Below are 12,826 nucleotides of genomic sequence, written 5' to 3' on the forward strand. Positions count from 1 at the left end.
GCTGGGGGGGCAGCTGTGGGCATGTGGGAGCAGGGGGTGGTGTGGCTTAGAAGGGACAGTAGGGGATTAAAAGGACACTGATCCCCCTCTCTCTTCAGCAGGAGGGGAGCTATAACTCCTAGGGACCATGCTGTGGACTTTTGCATGGGGAAGAGGCATCCAACAGCTGGTCCCCCTGCACAGTTTGCTCTAGCCAGGGTGGGAGAGATGGTGCAGTGGGTGGGGGGGGGGGGGGGTCCAGTGAGCAACATCAATGGGGTTGGGGGCTAGCATGGAATGGTCCCTTGGGGTTGGGGTCCTATGTGGGTGTTCCCTGGAGGTGTGAGGGCCTAATGGGGAGGGAAGCTGGGGTGCCAGCAGGGGGTTCTCTGGGGGTCCTGTTTGCACTGATAGGCTCCCATCCAAAAGCAGACAAGCAGCAGGAATCCACTGGGCATCGAGAAAGCACCCGTTGCTCAAACTCCACATTCCCCACTAGCCAGCTGCCCACAAGGGCAGGTGTGTGTGTGTGAGTGTGAGAGAGAAACAAGGCAGGCTCAGTCCCAGAATGGGGGCTGAGGGCCTGCCCCCCGTCTCAGTGCCATGGGGGGTTATTTAGGGTCTGTCCTCCCCTCCTCCCACAGTCGCTGTCCTTGCTCAGTCCGGGGCAGTCTGGTGGGGCTGGGTCAGAGCCCGGGGGGCCCCAACAGCAGCAGCAGGAGTGGGGGTAGGGCTGCGGGCAGTGTGCCTGGCTGGCAGGCCCCAGAGTCCAGCGGGGAGCAGCCAGGCCCGGCACAACCCTCCTTGAGCCGGCCCTCCTCACTACCATAGCCGGCCCAGTAGTCCACCTCGGTGGGCGAGTCGTACTTGGGGCTGCGGATGTCACTGGCCGGCAGGTCCCGGTAGAAGGAGGAGGGGTCGGCGGCAGGCGCCCCAGCTTCCCCCAGCCCATACAGGTGGTTGGATGAGCTGTTGCTGCGGGGCCGGCCTGCCTCGGCCTCCCCACCCCACTTCGGCTTGGTGCCCCCGGCAGGCTGGGCCGGGCCGTGGTTGGCCGGGAGGCAGTCCCAGAAATCAGCCTGGCTCAGGTGGCGCAGGTCACGACCCTGGCGCTCAGGCGGGGTGGCACAGGCCACGGTCGAGCTGGAGACGCGGGAGTGCTGGAACCAGGCCCACAAGGAGCGGGCGCGGCAGTCGCAGGCCCAGGGGTTGTTGTTGAGGCGCAGGAACTCCAGCGAGGGCAGCTCGGCCAGCGTCTCGCCTGGCAGCGTTGCCAAGCTGTTGTTGAACAGGTAGAGGATGGTGAGTTTGGCCAGGTCGCGGAAGGCCCAGCGGTGCACTGAGTGCAGCCGGTTGACGTGCAGCAGCAGCCGGTCCAGCCCCCACAGCCCCCGGAACACGTGCTCTGACAGCACCCGGATCTTGTTCCCGTGCAGGAAGAGATGGCTCAGGTTGGCCAGATCCATAAACAGGTCGTCCTGAGAGATCAAGGTGGGAAGGATGGAGAGTGGGGAAAAAAAAGGCGAGGAGGGGCGGATGGAGAGCCGAGTAGAAAAAAAGAAAAAGGAAGGGAGAGAAGAGGAGAGAAGGGGTAGAGATGGATAGATGGAGGAATAGATGGAGAGGGGGTGGATGGATGGAAGGAAGCACAGATGGACAGAGGGGGTAGAAAGAAGGGAGAGAGGAGTGGTAGAGTTGGATGGATGGAGGAATAGATGGGGGTAGAAGGTGGATGGAGGAAGGGAAGGGTGGATGGTGGAACAGAGGGGGAGGAATGGAAGGAAGGATCCAGGGATGATAGAGGGAGGTGGAAGGAAAGCAGGAGGAGAGGAAGAGATGACAGAGGGATGGAGAGAGAGAGGTTGGAGGAAGGGAAGAGGGGCGAGATGACAGTGAGAGGGAGGGACGGATGGCAGGCAAGTCAGATGACATGACACAAGCTTTGCCACCTAACCACCCAGCTCCCAGCCCTGTGATCTCTGCAGGGCAGGGCACGCTATGCTGAAGGCAGTGCTGTCTGGCAGGGCCTCCCTCTCCTTGCCCCCCACCCTGGTGCAAGCTGCAGGGGCTGGGCTGCTCCTTTCTGTGGAGGAGCCGCAACGCCTGGGGCCGGATGGACTGTGGTTTGAGAGTAGCTGGCTGGCAAGGCACCAAAGAGCCCCTCTGCTCCCCCCAGCCTGCCTGCAGGAGAGTGGGGGAGGGGAGCTGCATCGGCCGGGAAGCCCGACTCCCAGCAAGACGACAGGTGGGGATCTCAGCCTAAGCCCAGGGAATACAGCCCCCAGCTCAGCAGGACTGTAGCTGGTGCCCCCTAGGAGGGAAAAGTCTCCCAGGTCCCACTCATCACTTTCTGAGCCAGCCAGTGTGCCCGCCCTGGAGCTGGGTGGGAACTGGCGCCCCCTAGAGGGGAAAGGCCATGTCACATTCCCCACCCCTGGAGCCAGCCAGTGCCCCAGTCCGAGCTGCTGGCACGCAGGCATCTGTATGTCCATCCCTGTGGCCAGGATCCCTGCCCCCACCCACCTGGAGGTAGAGCAGGTTGTTCTCCTGCAGGTACAGGTACTGTAGGCTGAAGAGGCTGCGGAAGAGGGTGCTGGGCAGGCTGCTGAGCTGGCAGCGGTAGAGGTGTAGGGACTGCAGACGCTCCAGCCCCCGGAAGGTGTCGGGGTCCAGGCTGCGCAGGTTGCGGTTGTCCCCCAGGTCCAGCTCCTCCAGGGCGGACAGGTGGCGGAAGGTGCCGGGTTGGATGGAGGAGATGTTGTTGGAGTACAGCCAGAGGGTGATGGTGCTGGGCCCGAAGGTGCCCGCCCGCAGTGCCCCGATCAGGTTGTTCTGCAGGAAGAGGCGCTGGGCATTGGGGGGCAGCACCAGGGGCACCGACGAGAAGTTGTTTGCTTGGCAGCTGACCGTGGGTGGGGAGAAGTAGCAGGTGCACAGCATGGGGCAGGTGGGCACCCCCAGGGGCAGGGCCGCCATCAGTGCCAGAAGGCAGAAGAGGGGGGTGACAGAGCCTGGAAAACAGAGAGGCAGGAGGTGAGAGGGGCTGTTGCACCAATACCACCCAGTGCACTAAAGCCCCAATTCCACCCAGCCAGGGCCACCCCCACGCCCCTGCCTTGCATGTGCTCTCCTACCCAAGCATTGTGATCCTGGTGCGTGTGTGTGTGTTGGGGTGTCCTTTGGGTACCTTCCAATATGGAGTCTCCATTCCCAGGGGGATGGGGGAGTATTCCCAGGCCTGGGGCCATGGGTGCTCCTGATCCCAGGCGGCAAATGCGCTCGTGTGTTCTCGTGTGAACACTTCTTTGCGTGTGTCCCATGTGCAAATGCATGTGCCCAGAGCATGTGTAGGTGGGCGGCTGACGCCAGAGCGAGTGACACAAGCTGCTGCCATTCCTGTTCACACCACCTCCTCCTCCTCCTCTCCCCTTCCCCACTCAGGACCCACACGTGTTCCTCTCCCCACAAAGCAGCTCCAGCCACACACCCAGTGTGTGTATGTGCGTGTGAGTGGGGCTTACTCAGGGGGTGATCCCCACACTCAGACCCCCCAGGCTCAGTCAGGTATAGGACAATCATAGAGCTACCCAAGGACGATCCCAATCACATCATGCTCTGGGTTTCCCTAGCCTCTGACTGCCAGAAGCTGGGACTGAACAGCAGGGGATGGATCACTCAATAATTGCCCTGTTCTGTTCATGCCCTCTGAAGCACCTGGCATTGGCCCATGTCAGCAGACAGGATACTGGGCTAGATGGTCCATTGGTCTGACCCAGTGTGGTAGTTCCTAGGAGCATTCCTTGCTAACTCCATTCCCTGTCTCTCACTGAGGGGTGTTGATAAAGTTCCCCCAGGCCCTGTATAGGACACTTCCTGTCTCTCTCTGGGAATCTCAGGAGCTGAATTCTGATCCCTTAATCCTTCTCAGAGGATTAAGCAGTGTCCCCTTAGGACTGGTCCAGCAGTGCCTCCTTAGCACTCCTCTGGGGATGGGCAGGAGTCCAGCAATGCCCAGTGCCTGGGGGGCTGTTCTGGGCCCCCACCCCTGGTAGAGCAGCTGTAACCCAAGAAGCCTCATCCATAATTCAGGCCTGTGGCTCTCTCTAAGTGCAGGTTGAGGGAGGGGGAGGGGGGCTGGAAGATTCTCAGCCTACCCACCCTCCCAATTCTGTATGGCCATATCAGCATTGTCTGTGCCATCAGGGCAGCTCTGCCTGTGCCCCTGGGCTCATCTCCCACAAGGCCTGTCCTATTCTCTCTCCCTGCTCCAACCCTTCCCCCCTCAGATCCCCCTCTCCCAAGGCCCTGTACCTGCCCTAGCTGGGCTGCCGCTCCATTCACTCCCTGCTACCAGCCAGTGGGCAGGGGTCCCTTACTGGAGTCTGACTCCGCTCCCCAAAGAGAGGCCGGGATGGCACCCCTCACCCAGTCTGCATTTCACCAGCCTTCCTGCCTTATCAGCACCTGGCCCCAGGGTGGGGAGGTTGGCACAGCTGCCACCTCTCCCCTCCCGCTTACCTTGTGGGCCCCCTGCCAGCACCCCAGAACCCTGCCCAGGCATATTCCCCATGCCCTCCCCCAGGACTGTGGCAGTCCCTCCTTTTCTAGATCTCCAGCCACTTTCTTGGCTCTTTGCAGTGACCCAGGCACCGGCTGTAGGTAGCTCCCTTGGGGCTGTCCCATCCCCCTCTCCCTCCTGCCGAGGGCTGGGGCAGTGTCTGTGCCACCCCAGCTTATGCCCAGTTGAGCAGCTGACCAACCAACAGGGGAACCACTGACCCAGGAGGCAGAGCTGCGGGAGTGGGGTCCCCAGGACATGGCACGTGGCCATGGAAAGAGGGGAGCAGGGAGGTGGGTATAGAATCTGGTGGGCATGCCCCCCCCCCCGCAAACCAGGGCAGTGAGCCCTGGGGGAAGGAGAGATCAAGGGGGGGATCAGAAGAAGGGGAGGGGAAGCAGAGGGGCAGAAACTGCAGATCTAAAGCCTGGGGGAGCAGTCCAGCCTCCCACAGAGGAAGAGGATGGTGGGGATGGAGGGTGGGAGCAGTGCAGAGATGGCTACTGATGGGAACGAAGGTGAGGGGTGGTCCCCATAGGATCAGATGCTCAGACAGATGTGGAGTGGGGAGCCCTAAGAGGAGGCAGCTGGCTGGCAAAGAAGGCTCCACAGCTGAGGGAGCCCCCGAAGAGAAAGATGGGGTGAGGATGAAGGCTCTGGGGAGCAAAAGGGCAGGGGGCAATACCTAAAGAACAGCCTCCCACACTCCGCAGCAGAGCGAAGGCTGGCAGGGAGGCTGTGGGGTGGTGACGCAACGTGTGATGCAGGCGAGGGGGCTCCGTGCTGCCGGGAGCTGCTCTGTGCTTGTCCATAATTTAAGACCCCCAAAATAAGCTGCTAGCCACGCCAGGAGCTCTTGCGGAATGCAATGGCTATAAATGGCACCGGTCGCCTGGGGCACCAGGACCAGGCCAGCAGGGGGCAGCACTGCCAAGCCTACCCCCAGTGCCAGGGGAGCAGCAACACCAGACCCACCCCTTATGTGCTCAGCTCCTCTGATCCTTGCTTCGCCCCCTCATATCCCCCCTGCCAATCCCTCCCCATCTGCCCCCTCCCTCGACCCATCTGTCTCCCTCCCCCTCTCATCAGCTGAGTCAGCTCTGGAGTACCAGCCCCTGAGCACCAAATACCCTAGAGAAGAACATGCCCCCCCATCCACCCCAGCCCTGTCCTGCAGGGGGCACAGCTGGAACGCCTCTCACAAGATGCGTGCATTTGGGGGTCTGGGAGAACACCCCCCCCAGCCAGCCAACCCACCCCTCATCTCCATGGCTGAATCAGAGCCAGCACTCCCTACAGGGGAAGATCCCATGGCCCATTCCCTGGCCTACCCCAGGTAACTAAGCAGCTGGGTGTGTGGCGAGGAGGGTGGCGCCACCCCTGGCCTCGGGAGCAGGGGGTGCTCAGCTCCCCCGTTCCCTGTCCCTGTGCTTGCTGGGTGGGGGGAGACAGAGTGTGGCCTGCACTGCTCTGGCTTCCCCCTCCCCCATTGCAGTGCCCTGCACCCCCCAGGCCAGGGCATGAACAGTCCCCACCCACCCCAGGGCTTGTCTTGCTCATGCACCCAATGCTGTGTGTCCTGCTGCCCCCTGGCACCCTCCTGTCCACAGCTGCCCTGTACCCTCCCATCCTCCCCGCCGCTATCCCCTTCCATGCCCGTCCAGGGTGCTTGTGTTCTCCCCAGCACCACCGCAGGGAGCTGTGCTGTCAGTGCCCCGTCACAGTTCCCTCCATCCCTGACACCCCCCCCAAGGGTGCTGTGTCCCCCACTCAGCAATGTCTCATCTGTACCCCCCCAGCACTGTCCCTCTCCCCCTGCCAGCAGTGTCCTGTCCGTGTTCCCCTCACCCAGGACACTATGTCCTCCAACCCTAACACCGCCCCATCTGTGCCCCCCCCCCGCATTGCCCTCCACCTGGTAGTACCCCTCAGCACCATCCTATCCTCCTCATGCTGCCAAGCCAGCAGCAGCTCCCGTCCGGTCCCACCGGGCCCCGGGGTGAAGCCTAGGAGCCAGCTGGCAATGGCGCTTACCGTGCAGAAGGTGTACCGGCTGGGGCAGCATGTTGCCAAGGTAAGCGAAGAAGGGCAGATGGACGGAGCAGGGCAGGGGCAGATCCAAGCCTCAGTGACCCTCGGCCAGCAGCATCCAGGTGCCCAGCGCCGATCCAGCTGGATGCGGTGTTTGCCAAAGCCCAGCCTGCAGGGACTCAACACCAATGCACGGGGGACTCAGGCCACTGCCAAGTCTGCAGGGCTTACTGGTGCCCAGGCGTGGGGTTCTCAGGCCACAGTGCTCGCTGGTGCCTGGGGTGCTCGGCTCCGTGCCAGTGCCCAGCCTGGTGCTGGCGCCTGGGCAGAGGGCACTCAACACTCTCTAAGGCCAGTGCCGGGTGCGCTCAGCCTGCGGTGCTCTCCAGCGCTCGGGGGGACTCAGTCCAGTGCCCGCGCCTGGGCAGGGGCGCTGAGCGCACAGCACTCTCCAATGCTGGCACCCGGCGCTCTCTCTGCGCCCCTGGAGGGCACCTTAGCCCCCGCTGCGCCGGCGACAGCGAGCGCACGGCGGCCTCATGCCGGTGGGGGTGGGGGCGCGAACGGGACGGGGCGTGGCGGGGCTGGGGGCGCTGCGCTCCGGACACCCTACGCTGCGCTCCCGGCAGCTCGCGGGGAGGAGTGAGCTCTGCGAGCCGCGGAGCCTTATCCCGGCCCGGCGGCTCCTCCCCTTGCCGCGGGGCCGCCGCTTTTAGGGCCGGGCTCCGCCCCGCCCCGCCCCACCGGGGGCAGCCCAAGGGCTCTGGGCTCCAGATGCCAACAAAGGGCGGGGAGCGGGGCAGCCAGTGCCCCTTGCAACAGGCGAGATCAGTGGGCAGGACACCGCCCCCCAGCCTCGCCACCCTTGGGAGGGCATCACCGCGGGGTGGATGGGATCTGGCACCCTCACAGGGAAAAGGCCCCACGTCCCATTCCCCACCCCCCTGAGCCAGCCAGTCCCCTGCTCTGGGTGGGATCAGATCCAGCGTCCCCGAGAGGGGAAAGGCCCTGTGCCCCATCCCCTGCCCCCCTGAGCCAGCCATCCTGGGGGCTGGGCTGGCTCACCGTCTAGCAGGGCAAGGGAGCTGGGGGCTGAGGCGGGGCTTAAGGTGGGAAGTGGGAGGAGCCAAGAGAGGGATCCTCCCCATCCAACCCCTCTCTTGCTCTGGGGCTCTGACGGGCACATCTGGGAGCAGAGCCGGGTGGGAGGGGGAGGAGGAGCCGCTGCCAGAGAGCTGGGAATGGGCACCAGCTGGTGCTGGCGTTGCCAGGGACTCATCTGCCAGCAGGCAACACACTCCCAGGAAACCAACCAGCAACTTTGGCCCTGTGCCCACCCTGCCCCCCTTCTCTGCTCATCTTGCCATGTCGGGGCAGTTCTGGAGCCGTATGCCCAGCTGAAAGTAGAGGGATCCATGCCCCAGGGCACCAGCACCAGGATTCACACTCCCAGCCCCCCCCTCCCCCCACGAAGGGTCCGTGCCCCGGGGCACCAGCGCCAGGATTCACACTTCCAGCCCCCCACCAGCCCAGCAGTCTGTGCCCCGGGGGGTTGAAATGAGCTGTACCCTGTGGCTGGCAGGGCTGTGTGTGCCCCAACCATGGCCATGTTGCCCAGGGCTGGACAGGGGGGTGGGGGCCTGGGTTGGTGGGCTATGCCAGGCTGCTGCGGCACAAGCTGGCGCAGGATTTGTTTGCTGCGCTGCCTCCGGTGCAGCTCCCGGGGAGTGAAATATCACAAGATGGAGAGACAGACGCTGCGGGTGCGGGTGGGCGGTGGGTGCTGACTCAGGGGGCTGTCATCCGCTGCTGGCCATGTGCTCCGTGCCCAAGAGGGACCCAAAATGCACCGGGGACCCAAGCAGGGATGGGCTATGCAGAGTCTGGATGCTTCCCAATGCCCTCCATGCCCCCTTTTCCAGCATACCCAACCCCCCACTGTGCCCCCCATCCCTAGAGCTACCCGCCCCTCCAGCACACCCAACCCCCACCCCACATAGCTACCCACCCTCTCCACACACCCCCATTACATGTCTGGGTCCCAAAGGGTTAATTGTCAGTGAGAGGTAAAATTCCTTTGCTTCCCAGCATCTTTTGGGAGCCTTATGTGGGGCAGAGATGTCCTCACCCCCACATGCAGAGCCTCATGCTGCCTGCCCCCCGCCCACCAGAGAGGAGCAGGCTGTGGAGCTGGGCACCCCAGGGGCAAGGTGGGGTGTCTGTGGTGGTGGGGACCAGCAGCCTCTGGCACTGTAGCCCCTCCCCTGGCACCAGGGCAGGTATGGCCTGGTCTCTGCATGAATGGGAAAGGCCCAAGTGCAATATCCCTCTAGCATCATGGGGTGAGGAGTAATGCCCCTGAGAGGATCCATGGCACTGACCTCTGACCACCGTGTCAACATGAGTTCATAGAATCATAGAATATCAGGGCTGGAAGGGACCTCAGCAGGTCATCTAGTCCAACCCCCTGCTCAAAGCAGGACTGATCCCCCATTTTTGCCGGAGATCCCTGAATAGCCCCCTCAAGGATTGAACTCACAACCCTGGGTTTAGCAGGCCAATGCTCAAACCACTGAGCTATCCCTGAGAGCTGTCCCCCAGGACCTGAGCTGGACAGACAGACAGACATGTATGGGATAGATGTGGATGTGAGCAGATAGGTAGAGACAGAGGTGCTGTAGGGGATGTGGGGTGAAATCTATAGTTAGAAGTTCATATAGAAAGACAACTAGACAGGTGTGTATGGGTAGATATATTTATTGTCGTATTTGAGATGGAGGGATGGATAGATGTGCACGTGACAGATAGTTGGATAGAAAGATTGATTGATGTATAGCTATGGAGATTGGTGGATTGGTGGACAGATAGCTGATTGCCTATGCACATGGTGCTCTCTAACACCATACGCTCACTTAACCTTCATTAACCCCACTACCCACCCGCAGCTCCCAGCTCACTGTTGACAATCCCCACGTCAAGATGCTTCTGTGGCCCGCTAGTGACACAACGTACACAACTCAGTGCTGAAATGAGGCAGATCGGATCTCCCCAGGTGCACGTGCACCGCTCCTGTGACCACACACATGGGGGGCTGGGAGAGAGGCTCACATACAACCCCAGAGGGGCACAGCCTCCAGGGCACCTCATGTCACAATCACAGCTCTGCCAAGCTGCTTCAGCCAACCTCTCTGTCATTCAGTACAGCAACACCTAGCCCAGGGACTGCAGCCAGAGTGCATGAAGAGAATTGCCAGTGACTTCAGCCGGCTCCAGGGGTCAGAGTTAAGGTTGCGGCGGCATCTACCTTCATACTGTAGCTGCAGGTTTTCTGAGATTTAAGTTTAGTTGAACCTGATGTTCTGTAAGGGCATGAGATAGCACCGGGCATGCATCACTCTGCATTAACAAAGAGTTTTGCTATTTAATAAATAGGCAGACAGACAGTCGTGGCGCCCCAGCGCTGCTGTCGTTAATATTAAGACTAGCATTCTGTTTACAGCTCAACATTTGTAAGTGCTCTGAGGGCCACGCAGCCTCAAATGGCCTCCAAATTTGGTGTCCCCTGGGGGGCGGGGGGGCGCATGGGCAGAGTTCAGTTACTGAGCCAAACTGGGGGTTATTTCATAGACTCAGAGTGTCCAAGGCCAGAAGGGACCACTGTGATCATCTAGTCTGACCTCCTGGAAAACACAGGCCAGGGAACTTCCCAAAATCATTCCTAGAGCACAGCTTTTAGGGAAACAGCCAATCTTGACTTAAAAATGGTCAGTGATGAAGAATCCACCAGGACCCTTGGTAAATTGTTCCAACAGGTAATTACCCTCACTGTTAAACATTTACACCTTATTTCCAGTCTGAATTTGTCTAGCTTCAACGTCCAGCCATTGGATTATCCTAGACCTTTCTCTGCAAGATTGAAGAGCCCATTATTAAATATTTGCTCCTCATGTAGATACTTAGAGACTGTGATCAAGTCACCCCTTAACCTTCTCTTTGTTAAACTATATTGAACTCCTTCAGTCTACCACTATAACATTTCTTTTCTTTTCTTTTCTTTTCTTTTCTTTTCTTTTCTTTTCAAGTGTTTGTTATTTTTTAGAAAGATGTGTAGAAAAAACAAACATAACAAAACATACATAAACTTCTCATAATATATTAACCATTTGCTATCTAACCATTGTGATACAGTAGACATTTAATAAGGCAGGTTTCTAATCCTTTAATCATTCTTGGGGCTCTTCTCTAACCCCTCTCCAATTTCGCCCCATCTGTTAGAGGTTTGCCGTTCCAGGATAGCCAGGTCCATGGCTGGTTAGTTTGTGAGATCTAAGGAGATCACAAGAATCATAGAATATCAGGATTGGAAGGGACCTCAGGAGGTCATCGAGTCCAACCCCCTGCTCAAAGCAGGACCAATCCCCAATTTTTGCCCCAAATCCCTAAATGGCCCCCTCAAGGATTGAACTCACAACCCTGGGTTTAGCAGGCCAATGCTCAAACCACTGAGCTATCCCTCCCCACAAAGGCAATGTGGTGGCAGATTGACCCTGGGGGTCCTGAGATACAGGCAAAAAAAATCTTGTCTTAAAGTTAAAAGAAAAGGAGTACTTGTGGCACCTTAGAGACTAACCAATTTATTTGAGCATGAGCTTTTGTGAGCTACAGCTCACTTCATTGGATGCATACCGTGGAAAATACAGAAGATGTTTGTTTTTATACACACAAATCATGAAAAAATTGACATGTTTTGTCTTTTTTTTTTTTTTTGTAGATAGCTGGAGATCAAACCAGAGTTGAGATCGTCACACCAGGATCTCAAATGCTCTAGAGTTACCCCAACTGAGTTCACCGTACACCCATCCCTGGGGGCGGAGGAGCGGGGGGAATCAAATTACAATGTTATGAGTCAAAGGGTGTGGTTCTCCAGTTAGAAGGGCTAAGGCCATGTCCACACTTACAAGCTTACACAGCTGTGCCGCAGTAAGAGCACTCATGTAGCCATGTTATGCCAGCAGGAGAGAGCTCTCCTGTCGACATCATAAAACCAGCTCAATGAGCAGCAGGAGCATTTCTGGCAGGAGAGCATCTTCCACCAGCACAGTGCTGTGCACACAAGTGTTTATGCCGACAACTCTTATGTCGCTCAGGGTGTGTCTGTGTTTTTTTCACATCCCTGAGTGACAAAAGTTTTGCCAACATAAATGCTAGTGTAGGCATGGCCTAAATGGATAGTGCTGTGCATTTGCGGAGAGAGCGGCTGTGGGGGTGGAAATGTGGCTGTGATCTGTTGGGTGTGAGTGGTTCAAGGGGGGGGCTGTTGTTGCTGCTAAATCTCAGTGTCACCCAGGCACTAACAGTTCATATCTGCCCAGGGCAGAAATCTGAAATGAAGAAAGGAGGCACCTTGCTCCAAGATGGCCAAGGGGTTTTGACTGGGGGGGGGGAGGGGAATGTAATTGGAAGGCTGCTAAATATTCAGAAGGCATTGGCACTATTTTTGATCCCCCCAAAAAACATGCAAATGTTGGCTGGGAGGTGATTGGGGGTGGAGGAATAGGTGGGAATAGGGGGAGAGGGTTTGGGCTTCAGTGAAGGGAGGGCAACACTAGGAAGTGGGATACATAGAGCTGGGTAGGTAGGAGAGAGTTGGTGGGTGGGGGAGGGGGGTTAGATGGAGATGGAAGTGTGGGGTCAGGCACTGGGAAGGTGGACATGGGGGTGAGTGATAGGGGGCTGGAGCATAATAGGGGCAGCTGCCAGCCCCCCATTACCCTCCCATGGGTTCCAGGACATAGGGGGTATCTCTCTTTGGGGCTTTGAGCATCTCTCCCTATCTTTCAGAGTAGCAGCCGTGTTAGTCTGTGTCCACAAAAAGAAAAGGAGTACTTGTGGCACCTTACAGACTAACAAATTTGTTAGTCTCTAAGGTGCCACAAGTACTCCTTTTCTTCTCCCTATCTTTGTGTGTGTCCCAGGATCTGGGGATCATCTGGGATCTGGGGGGATCTTGTCCCACTATGGGGGTCTGAGCCTGTCTCCCTAACCCCCATGTGTGCCAGGATTGGGGATGCCCTGCCCCTCTGGGTATGAAGCTGAGAACAAGCAAACTGGGAGCATGCCCCAAGGACACAGTGCTGAGGAACTGAGACTGGACATGCTTGATGCATATTACAGGCTCTCCAGGTCTGGCGCAGGGGGATGGGAACACCTACTGACATGCATGGAGCAGCTGAGACCTCTCCGAGCTATTGTTTCAGG

The 12,826-nt window shown here is 58.8% G+C and overlaps 1 protein-coding gene across 1 annotated transcript; it reads right to left on the reverse strand.

Annotated features, from left to right (window-relative positions):
- Window positions 1-249: 249 nt before the first annotated feature.
- On the reverse strand, window positions 250-7,106 carry RTN4RL2 (reticulon 4 receptor like 2). Its single transcript, XM_084631593.1, has 3 exons — window positions 6,572-7,106; window positions 2,503-2,990; window positions 250-1,457 (listed from the first exon to the last, which is right to left on the reverse strand). The coding sequence occupies exons 1-3, from the start codon at window positions 6,600-6,602 to the stop codon at window positions 666-668; spliced, it is 1,311 nt and encodes a 436-aa protein (XP_084487719.1). The 5' UTR covers window positions 6,603-7,106; the 3' UTR covers window positions 250-665.
- Window positions 7,107-12,826: the final 5,720 nt, after the last annotated feature.

Source organism: Lepidochelys olivacea (genome assembly GCF_965140295.1).
Source record: "Lepidochelys olivacea isolate rLepOli2 genome assembly, chromosome: 6".
Lineage (NCBI taxonomy): Eukaryota > Metazoa > Chordata > Testudines > Cheloniidae > Lepidochelys > Lepidochelys olivacea.

What these genes read in the sequence shown, in the direction of transcription:
- RTN4RL2 (XM_084631593.1), bottom strand. Translation starts at nt 6,602, where the DNA reads ATGCTGCCCCAGCCGGTACACCTTCTGCACG. An exon ending in GCCGGTACACCTTCTGCACG is followed by an intron (nt 2,991 to 6,571) that starts GTAAGCGCCATT and finishes TCTGTTTTCCAG; the next exon opens with GCTCTGTCACCCCCCTCTTC. An exon ending in ACAACCTGCTCTACCTCCAG is followed by an intron (nt 1,458 to 2,502) that starts GTGGGTGGGGGC and finishes TTGATCTCTCAG; the next exon opens with GACGACCTGTTTATGGATCT.